This window comes from Ursus americanus, chromosome 14, assembly GCF_024610735.1.
Source record: "Ursus americanus isolate L20-20 chromosome 14, mUrsAme1.1.p, whole genome shotgun sequence".
NCBI classification, from domain to species: Eukaryota; Metazoa; Chordata; class Mammalia; order Carnivora; family Ursidae; genus Ursus; species Ursus americanus.
In genome coordinates this window covers 55,309,599-55,321,065 of record NC_142140.1, presented here as the reverse complement: position 1 = coordinate 55,321,065, position 11,467 = coordinate 55,309,599, and the positions used below count along the sequence as shown (strand labels likewise).

The 11,467-nt window shown below is 47.4% G+C and overlaps 1 protein-coding gene across 4 annotated transcripts in view; it reads left to right on the top strand.

Annotated features, from left to right (window-relative positions):
• Nucleotides 1-1,250: 1,250 nt before the first annotated feature.
• The window catches only part of ADGRE1 (adhesion G protein-coupled receptor E1), a 54,022-nt gene continuing 43,805 nt past the window's right edge, over nt 1,251-11,467 (top strand). For all 4 annotated transcript variants that reach the window (XM_087867346.1, XM_087867347.1, XM_087867345.1 and 1 more), the window contains exons 1-2: nt 1,251-1,330; nt 3,295-3,345. In XM_087867346.1, coding sequence (XP_087723472.1) covers nt 1,300-1,330; nt 3,295-3,345 — 82 coding nt within the window. In that variant the 5' untranslated portion in view covers nt 1,251-1,299. The remainder of the gene's footprint in view (nt 1,331-3,294; nt 3,346-11,467) is intronic.

Genomic DNA, 11,467 nt, shown 5'->3' with positions numbered 1-11,467 from the left:
AGAACGCAGAAACACGTGGGGGCTTTTCTTCCCAAGAACTTGAGGCTGGACTTTGTGCCTCATTTTTAGCTTGTGGCAGATGCTTTTGGTGCCTACCCACACCTGTGACCCTCAACCCCTTGGGTCACACTAGACCGATATCTATCAGCTGCTGCATTTTGTTATCAACAGAGTTACACTCTGGTTATACCCATTCTCTCTGCTTGGAGGCCAGGCCCAACGTGTTGTGGGTTGATGTAAGCCTCAACGCATGACTGGCAGCAGCTGGTGGATAGATACCCCAGCTCCCTCGCCCTACTGTTGGGGTAACTGAAGACTACTCTGGGCTGCCTTTCAGAAGTCCCCAGTGAGATCGAGCTCTAGTGAAACTTGTTAGATGGCATGGCCACCTGGGACCACTTCCCATCCCCATCTCACTGCTCCCCCCCCATAACTGGAGTTTTCTGAGGTCACCTTCCTGATAAACTACTTTCACTAGAATCCTGGTCTCAGCATCTGCTTCGGGGGACCCTGGCCAAGCCATTACTAGACCTCTGTGTGTGTGTGAGATTGTGTGTGCAGGTGTGTTAAGGCTGGGAATGTGGTGGAGTGCTGCTGTGCAGGGGTCAGATATAGGAGAGCTGGAGGCAGATGGGATGGTTCAAGTGCTAGACCTTGGAGCCAGAGGGTCCTGGATTCAAATCTTGACTCCAAATAACCTTGTACAAGTCCTATCCCCTCTCCATGCCTCAGTTTCCTTTTTAATTTTTTAAATTTATTTATTTATTTAGTAAAATAGGTGGGGGTCAGAATCCTTATTTGATGATATTGATGTGATGAAATTAAATTTTGTTGGTAATGTGTCTAGCATGGCACCTGGTCCATGATGGTTGTGATGGTTATTTGTGTGGGGTGTGCTGGGAAGAGACCTTTGAGCCTAGGATTTGCTTCATTGGGGACAAGTTGTGGTAGTTTATTTATAGTTGGGGGCAATGAAAGAAGGTTGAGAGATAGGTGTTAGTGGGGAAAAAAAAGCAAGAATGGAGGGAAGGAGAGCGATTGGAGAGAGAGAGAGAGAGAGAACACAGTGACACATCAGCTAGACCAACTTCTCTTCACTGTGGCGGAAAGAGAAAATTAGGGACTTGCCACACTGTCCTCATCCAGCGGCAATTCAGCAAAAAGGGCTAAAGGGCTGTCTTGTTCTGCGGCATTGAGCAATTCTGGCTCCACCCCTCCCCTCTTCCCACACATTCTATTTACTGAAAACCCCAAGACCGAAGAAGAGGTTCCCTCTTCGAATGAGAGAAACACAGCACCATGTGGAGCTTCAGCTTGCTCCTCTTCTGGGGTGAGTGTGGGGCTGAACGATGATGGGAGGGTTGGGGGAAGTCTACACTGGATTTAGACTGTAGGGAAAAGGGAAGGCCATGGGGTGTCTAGCCAGAGACCCCAATTCTAGTTGGATATTGCCAATACCTTCATTGGGGGACCTTTGACAAAAATTCCTGAGCACAGGGAATTCCATCTGTCAAGGTAGACTTTCTTTATAGTTATTCATTCGGCATGTATTTCCTGAACACCTACTATGTGCCAGGTGCTGTTGTAGGCAGTGAGGGGAGAGCAGTAGTAAACAAGCAGTTCCTGCTGTCATGAGGTTAACATCCTCATAGGAGGGACAGACAGAAAAGAAGCCACTGGCCATAACTGCCACCACCCATCTAGCACTAGTTATAAGTTCCTCAAATATCTTCACAAAATTCCTCCAAATACTGTGTCACTAATAGCCCCATTTTACAAAGGAGGAAACTGAGGCAGGAGAGATTAGATGACTTGCCCAAGACTACGTAGCTAACAAGGGGTCGAGCCGGCAGTCTAGCCCCAGAGTCTCTACGCTTTATTGGTTATCACTATGCTATGCTGTCCCAAATAATGACAAAAAGCATTTCAGGCAGTGAAGTGCCACAAAAGAAGAGAGTGACTGGGGGTCATGTTGAAGGGGGAAGTCAGGGAAGACCTCTTGGAAGGGGTGACATTTGTGCTGAGGCCTGAGCCATGAGATGGAGCCTTCCTGTCTGTTCTCTTATTTCCCTTTCTTCAGGCGTCAGTTTGAACTGGTCTTATATATGGCCTATGTTGTGGTTTTCTTCCTGTCTTTCAAATTTTATTCACTGGTTCAAATCTATGAATGAGATAGATGAGCGCTGGGTGTTACATGCCATAATGAATCATTGAACACTACATCAAAAACTAATCATATACTGCATGTTGGCTAACTGAACATAATAAAAACAACAAATCTATGAATGAGGGACAATGTTTTGAACAACAAATGTGGGCTTCCTTGGCTGTGGTCTAGTCCATCTATTTGTGGAAGAGAAAACTTAGGCCCAAAGAAATTAAACAACTTTTCCAAGGCCACGCAGTCAGTAATTAGTGAAGCCAGATTTTCAAACCCAAACATTTTGACTCCAGAGTTGGTATGCCTAAAAACAGTGCTCTGTTGCCTCTAAAATGATTAACGAGCAAAAGAATTTTGTTTGGTGATAATGAATGGGAGTGTCAGGAGTTTGGGTCTGTGGGACTTGTTGATTGGCAGCCTTCATTAGAAGGAGCAGGTAACTCATGGACCCCAAATGCAGGAATGCCGGGTTGTTGCTTTGGGTGTCAGCACTGGTATTAGCTATTAGGGCCCCTTATTTTGCCCTGAAGTTAATTAGCAGAGTAGTGATGATGACATTGATGATGGGGATGGTGGGGGTGAAGATTGGGGTGGCGGAGGTTGGGTGGTGGGAGTGTGGGGGGTCGGAGTGGTGGTCGTGGGGGTGGTGATGGGGGTAAGGGTGGGGGTGGTAGTCATGAGAAGGATGGGGGTGGGGTGAAGATGGGGTGGTGGTGGTGGTGGGGTTATGGAGGTGATAGTGTCAGAGAAGAGCTAAGTGCTGGGGGGGGGGAACTTCACTGCGTTTTAGAAACTTTTTTCCATCTCTCCCTAAGAACCAAGTTTTGCCCTCTTGGGGGAGATGTCATTTCTTTTGAGAATACATGTTGTAGTGTATATTTTTGAAAATCAGCTGGAACTTCGTAATTGAAGAGAAAATTAAGATAATACAAACAAAATGAAAAACATAAAGTGCAGAAAAGCAGGAATGGCTGCTGTGAGTATTAGGTGAAATATTGTGTTTGTCATTTGGTTCAATTTCTCATCTAGGTTCATTAAACGTGTTTCTAGGAGGCCATTCCAGAGATACTTTTTCAGGTTGAGCTCCCATTGCTCCTTGGTGGTTCATCGTGTTTTCTTTTCTTTCATCACAGAGTGTGGTGTACTCAGCTGGGTTATGTTCCCATTGGAATCAATTACAGATGGTAAGTTGGTCAAAGAGAATCCATACACTCAATGCGCGGGAGGGTGGGTTCTGGGGAGGAGAGCCTTCTGTCCCAGGAGGCTGAGCCACAGCCGAACACTTGCTGGGAGCTGCTTAGTGGTAGAGCAAGGGATAAAGAATATCCAGGTCTCCTGGTTCCTGCTCCAGGCTCTTACCTTTGTGCCTTGGATTCACTGTGTGACCTCAGGTGAGTCACACAAAACCTCTCTGATCGTCACTTTCCTCAGCTGTGCAATACAGTTAACACAGGTTCCTATCCTACGGGGACATTGTGAAGCTGAAATCAAAAGAGGTAACTTTTAACCACTTGGTATGTGTGGTAAGAACTTCATAAAGGGTAGTGTGGTGGGCATGGGGATGGAATTTACTCCAATTACAACTCAATGTGGGAAAAGTGCATTTTAAAAATGTATTAAGTGTTCTCATCTTCTACACGAGCTGCTGCTGGTTGGACAGGAACAACATTGCCAGTTCTTCGGGTTCTCAGTGTCTCAGGTTCCTGGCTCAGCCTTATTTGGGAAATTCAGTCCATACTGTACAGAGTTAATCTTTCAAATTTCTTACCCTACTCTTGGTCCTCCCAAGATGGTGGCTGGGTGTGGGTGTAGGGGCAACTTATGGGACCTTGCGGCTGTCCAGGGTGGATTCTGGGTGGGATGTTTTGTCTACCGGCAGAGCATGGCCCCACCTTGCCTGTCTGGTAGTCCTCTCAGCAGCTCTGTACACCCCAGGGTCCACGCAGGGACTTCTGATTTCCGCATTCAGGCTATGGGAACCCAGAAGAGTTTTCATGGACCACCTACTGGCTACCTCCCTCTGTGGGTTCTAATCCTTGGCTCTCATACCCTGCTAGATGTGGCAACAGCAGAAAGCAAACTTCTCTTCTAGACTGGGAAACTCCACCTGGCTTTTGTTGGGAGAAGTCAGCCCTTAGCCTTGATACCCCTAAATTCACCCATTCCTATCTGGAAGTTTCTGAGGTGCACTGGCAGAGGAGTAGGGCTCCTTGTGGGTCCCTCTCATCTCCTCTCTTTATTAGCTTCCCACAATTTTTTCTCTTCCCTTATGATGGGTATTTCCCTTACACCATGGCTTAATGAAGACTCTAGCTTCCAGTCCTTCAAGCCTGGCTACTGCAAAATCTTTTTATGGAGATATGACTGACGTATAACATTGTGCAAGAATAAGGTGTGCACGTGTCGATATGATACACATATACTGAGAAATGCTTATCACCGTAGTGTTCACTAATGTTTTCATCACCTTACATCATTACCATTTTTTTTTTCTGGTAAGGATATTTAAGATTTACTCGTAGCAACTTCCAAGTATATAATACAGTATTGTTAACCGGAGTAACCATGCTGTACACTGATCTCCCAAACTCGTTCATCTCATAAGGCTTTGCTTTCAAGGCTATTGTTTTGCTGGGAACCCAAACATCCAGTCTGGTAATTAAAACCTGAACATTCCTGTTTTGCTTTCATCTGTGTCTGCTGCTGAGACATCTTAATTTTTTCTGAATGAGAGTAAATCCTTCAGCAGAATGTGTTGGGGCAGGCGGGTTCACATCCATATAACTGGAAAAGAGAAAAATCATTTCACTATATTTCCAAAATGGTCACCTTGATAAAAAAAAAATTGATCATTATTATTGATTCCAGAAAGCCCTTGGCTGGTGAGGAAGTCATTCTCCACAGCTCTGGGACCTGGGCCCGACACTGTGCAGGAGAGTTAGGTAGACAAATCAATAAAAGAAAGAATCTGCCTCACATAGAGAGTGGGAGAGATGTTACAGTCAAGGCACGTACAAGGAATTTGTAAGCGGGAATTCCAAACGCTTAACATTTGAAAAAACTGAGCACCATTGGAATTAAAAATGTACAAACACAGGGATGTTAACTTTGTGATAATTCATCAAAGTGCAGGCTTACAATATTCGTGCTTTTCTCTCTATATCATACTTAATAAAATACTATGAAAATGCCCATACGCTTTGAAACAGAGATTCCTGATCCAGAAATGTATTCCAAAGAGATACTTGTAAAGTGCACAGAGATACCTCACCGTACACGCAAGGAGGTGTTCCTTATGTTATTCTGGTAACAACTTGGAATTAAACAATGTTTGTTTGCACGGGGGGACTGGTTGGATAAAACGTTGTTTGTTAGAGTAACCCTAGCTACTGTAACAAACCCTAAACTGTCCACGGCTTAATAAACAGAAATTTAATTTTTGTTTGTTTAAGAGTCCAATGCAGATATTTCTGACCAGTGGGTGGCTTTCCTCCAAATGGTAATTTGGAGACCCAGACTTCTTCTGTCTCGTGGCTCAGCCATGCTGGGGTCTCGGAGTCTTCTGCAGACCTTGGCAGAAGGGAAAAGAAACAGTGGAGAAGGCACACCCACTTTCTAAAAACCCAGGTCTGGCAGTGAGGCATGCGGTATTTGCTCAGTTTCATAGGACCATAGCTGGACGCAAGGTGAGCTGGGAAATGTAGTCCATGGTGGGTAAGCTGCCTGCTAGTGACAGTTCCATACCATGGAAAGGGGAGTGTGGACTTTCTGCTTGACCTTTGGCTACCAAGCCAATCCCTGGCGCAGTTAATGCCCATGGACACAGTGGAAACCACGCAGCTGTTCAAAAGCATGAGTTGGGTCTGTATGGACTGACTGGGAAAGGTGCCCCAAACATAGGTGCCCCTTCTCTTTACTTTTTATTATAGAAATATTTAAACATTCAAAGGTAGGGAAAACAGTACAACAAACTCCAATGTACTCATTACCCAGCTTCCACGCTTGACAAATTTTGCTGCTCTTGGTTTGCAAGACGTATTCCTAAGTGAAAAAGCAAGTAAGAGTACGACAGAGTTGTCCAACAGAACTTTCTATAATGATGGACGTGTTCTCGATCCACAGTAGTCAGTGGCTACTGAGCCATTGAAATAAAGCTAACAGGACCAAATAATGGAAAGTTTCATTTTATTTAATTTTCATAGATTTGTTTTTAAAAAGATTTTATTTATTTATTTCAGAAAGAGAGAGAGAGTGCACGTGCACGAGCAGGGGGAGGGGCAAAAGGAGAGTGAGAAGCAGACTCCTCAGTCCCAGGACCTTGAGACCATGACCTGAGCTGAAGGCAGATGCTTAACCATCTGAGCCCCCCAGGCCCCCCAATATTCATAGATTTAAAAGCAAACAGCCGCATATGATTAGTAGCTACTGGTTTGGAGAGCAAAGTAGATTGTGTATTGCATGATCTCACTTGTGTTAAAAAATTGTGTGAATTCGTAAATTTATTCATATTTAATAATATATTTCCATGACTGAGCCTGTGAGTAGGACTAGGCTGGAGGGGATTCACTCTAAGCTTTTGACAGTGGTTGCCTCTGGGTAAAAGGATGGCAGACTGAGAGATCTTCGCTTTTAATTTTATATACTTTTGCATTGTTTGAACTTTTTTTAAACAAGCAATTATTCCCTTCTCTTAAAAAGATACAAACAAAACAAAAATGCACCAAAATCAGGATGACCATCTGCTTTCGGTCAGTTTCTTTTTTCTTTCTTTTTTTTTTTTTTAAAGATTTTATTTATTTATTTGACAGAGATAGAGATAGCCAGCGAGAGAGGGAACACAGGCAGGGGGAGTGGGAGAGGAAGAAGCAGGCTCATAGCAGAGGAGCCTGATGTGGGGCTCGATCCCAGAACGCTGGGATCACGCCCTGAGCCGAAGGCAGACGCCTAACCGCTGTGCCACCCAGGCGCCCCTTTCAGTCAGTTTCTGTAGGAAGCAGAGCCTGGTAGAATTCTTGTGTGAGTCATTTATTGAGGGAGAACTCGCAGGACACGCTTGCAGGGGAATGAGGGAAGCAGGACAAAGGCGGGGGAGAAACCAGCCTCCCAGAAGGTGTTTCTAGAGACTTTCAGCCACAGCCTGGTCTCACAAGAGCCCTGGAGTGTGAAGTGCCTCGCAGAGGTTCACCTGCTCAGAGGCGAGGCAGAGGCTGTCCTGTAACTCACCTGCACCTGTCTGCCAGTCTGCCTGGGGGATGGGTATGCCGTCCGGTAAAGCGGATGGGGGGTGGTGGGTGCCAAGAGTGGCCACTGTCCCACCCCTTCTTACCTGGCGAGTTGTGAAGGGCTCATGAGCTGAGGTAGGAGAATCCCCAGCCGGAGACTGGGTTTTCCCCTTCACATACCCACTCCCGCTTTTGCAACTTGCTGCTGTAATGACTGGCGCTCGGGGAAATACGGAGACGGGCTGGCTCACGGCCACTTTCAAAGGGATCTGATGGCTTCTCATTGCTCTGCTTGTGGGCTGGTGGCAGCTGCGGGGCACGTGCTCTGGGAACCGACCTCCCAGACAGAAGGCGATCAGACCTTGGGCAAGCACCCTCAGCTCTCAGTTTTGTCATCTGATTAATGGGTATTGCGATGACCCCCCCCCCACACACACACCTGATGGGATAATTGTGAGGATTTGATTCCATGTGCAGTTGTTAAGAGGTGGGTTGTGGACTCACATTTCCTGGGTTCGAATCTTGGTTCCAGCACTCACGTATTTCAGTAAATTCCCTAAAACTTTGGTTTCTATGAAAATGAGGGTCAGAGGGGTTAATCCAACTGGGCTTTGATGAACATTGTATGAGGTAAGATACAGGCAGTGCTTCAAATGGTACCTGGAACACAGCAGGTGCACAGCTATGTCTACGCTCCCTCTCCCCAGAGAAACCTAAGTTATCCGGTTTGTACTGGTTGGGCCAAAGCTGTAGTGAGCGAGCACAGTCAGGACAATGCGCAGGACCCCTGGACGCCCTGCCAACCTTCACCCATTCTACTTTCTCTTCTCCTGCGTTCTCGCTGGTGGTGTGACCAGGGGGAGGCTACGCCAATGCTCTTGGGCCTCTGTTTCCACATCTGTAAAACGGAGTCCTAATACGGCCCCGTGATGTAGGGTGACCAACTGTCCTGGCTTGCCTCTGAACGGGAGGGGGGCTCCCGGGACTCTGGACTTCCAGTGCTAACACCAGGAAAGTTCTGGAAAAACCAGGGTTACTAGGTCAACCCATCTGAAAGCATTATTTTGGGGCCTGCAGAAAATGCATGGAAGGGGCTGGTGCTAGGGAAGCACCAATGAACCGGAAGCTCTAGTTCTATCTTTAAAAGTCTTTTTGCCCCTTGGAATCTCTATGCTTGGGTCTATTAGGTGGTCATGCACTAAGTTGTCTGGCTCACGATCGAGGATCATGTGTCTGTCTCGGGGGATTGTTGAAGGGCTTTCCTGGCTTCTTGCTCTTGCAGTGGCCACCAGAGGACACTAGGGAGTGCCCAAGTCAAGTTCTGCCTCCTCTGCCCACAGCCCTCCAGGGCTCCCACCCCCCCTGGGGTTAAAGCCCAAATCCTCCCGGAGGCCCCCAAGGCCCTGTACCCTCCCTGCCCTGCCCTCTTCCCTCTTCCCCTTGCTCACTCTGTTGCAGCCACACACCCCTCCTTGCTGTTCCTCCAATACCCCACCCCTGTCCCACCCCAGGGCCTTTGCATGAGCTGTGCCCTCTGCTTGGGATGTTCTTGCCCTACATACACACTTGGCTCTCTCCCTCCCCTTCTTCGTGTTTCAGCTCATGCGTCATCTTCTCAGTGACTACTGTATTTTTGACATTGTATCCCTCACCCTCACCTCTCCAGGTTATCAGCTCTGTGAAGGTGGGGAATTTTGTGTGTCTTGTTCCACTGCTGAATCCACAGGGTCTAGAATAGTGCCTGACATATAACAGGTGTTTGTATTTGTTAGAGTTATCCAGAGAAACAGAACCAATAGGATGGAGACATAGAGATAAAAAATTTATTATAAGGAATTGGTTCATACAATTACGGCGGCTAGCAAGTCCTAAGATCTTTGGGGTGACATCCAAAAGTCCTGAGACCAGAAAGAATCTGGGGAACTGAGCAAAGGTGAGCATGGCTGATGGGACAAGGTAGGAGATGAGCTGGAGAGGTTGGCAGGTGCTGAGTCACACAGGACTGGGTTGCGATTGTGGTTTGGGGTGGGTTGGAGTTGTGAGCAATTGAGCCAGAGGAAGAGGGTAATGGGAAGCTCAGATGAGAGACCGCAAGTTGGCAATGTGCCGGAAGTTTGCAGAGAACAATGTTGCCTCGGCAGCTGAAAGAGGAAACTGTTAATGAGAAAAGACACAACTGAGATGTCCTGCAGGGAAAAGAAATAAACAAGGCATGTTGCAGGAAGTGAAGAGCCTGGCTCTCAACGCCCTGAAAATAAACCATCCCTTAAAGTTTTTGCAGCACATTGTAAAGTGCTTTCCCACTCTACCAACCAATGTTGGCATTACTGTTACTCCTCTTTCTTTCACGCCCCACGTCTAATCCGTTGGCAAATCCTGTTAACATCACCTTCAGAATAAACCCCGAATCTTATTTATTTATTTATTTATTTATTTATTTATTTATTTATTTATTTATTTTAAAGATTTTATTTATTTATTTGACAGAGATAGAGACAGCCAGCGAGAGAGGGAACACAAGCAGGGGGAGTGGGAGAGGAGGAAGCAGGCTCATAGCAGAGGAGCCTGATGTGGGGCTCGATCCCATAATGCCGGGATCACGCCCTGAGCCGAAGGCAGACGCTTAACGACTGAGCCACCCAGGCACCCCTGAACCCCGAATCTTGTACCTTCCACGGCTCCCAGTGGGGTTGCATCCATCATCCCCACTTACCTGGACAGGTGGAGGTGCCGCCTCCCAGGTCATCCTGTCCCTCTACAGCTCATCTTCCAGCCAGGGGCCACAGGATCCTGTTAAAACCTCGGTCCTGCTGCGTCCTGCCTGTGGCTCCCAGTGCTCTCCGTAGAAAGCCGAGGTGTGCCGGCATCTAGCAGATCTAACATGACCTAGCCAAGTCCGGGCCTCCCATTCCCCCACCCCCCCGCCCCCTCTGCTCCAACCGCACCGACCTCCTTGTATCTCCACCAGGTCTTCAGGTGCGGTCCTGCCCCTTCATACCCTTGCTCTTTCCTCTGCCCTAGGAACCTTCATAGCTCACTCACCTCCCTCTGGTCTTCGTTCTAACGTTAGCTTCTCAGTGAGGTCTTTATTATTGAGCACCGACTGCGTACTGGGCACTGTTGTGTGCACTCAGCACATAGCAGTGAATGACACAGACACAAATCCTTGCCTTCCAGGAGCTCAAAGTCCATCAGGGCAACAGACTTAATCAGTCGCAAAAGGTTTTTTACAAAGAATTGTCTTAGAAACTGCCTGAACATTGATTCCATTTCCAGCCAGATCTACCTCTTCTTGGGTAACAGTAGTGAAAATCACTCACTTCAGGTTCCGACAGGCTTGGAGCTGCCACTTACCAGCTGTGTGTCCTTGGACAAGTTACTTAACCTCACTGAGCCTCAGTTGTCCACATCTGTGTAAGGGGAATTGTGTTAGCATCCTACGGCTGCTAGAGCGAATTACCACAAACTTGACAGCTTCAAACATCAAAAACATTACCTTACGGGTCTGGAGGTCAGAAGTCCAAAGTGGGTCCCACTGGGCTAAAATCAAGGTGTCAGCAGGGCTGCGTTCTTTTCTGGGCATTCTACGGGATAATCTGTCTTTTTGCCTTTTCCAGTCTTTAACTGGATGGTCATGTTACTAAAGGGAAGCAGGAGAGATGGTTCTGGGGGAAGGGCTGCTGTTCTCTGCTTGGAGGTTTGCTGCTGGAACTGTAACCTGGGTCTTCCGCGCTCCAAAGGCTGAAATGTCGAGTCTCAGACTCTTGCGTCTAGAGCTCTGGTGCTTACGGTGCGGTGTGGTCCATGGGCCAGCATCGGCATCATTCAGGGGCTGGTGAGAAATACAGCATGTCGGGCCCCTTCCTAGACCTGCGAAATCAGCATCTGCTTTTCCCAGATCTGGGACCCGCGTGAGGCAGAGGCTGTTGGTCTGAGGACCACACCTGGGTTAGCAAGTGTTCATGTCAGTGCATCTTACACTTTCCTGTGCACACGGCTCACCCAGGGTCTTGCTCAAATGCAGATTCTGATTCATCAGTTCGGGGGTGGGGCCTGAGATACTGCATTTCCATCAAACTCCCAG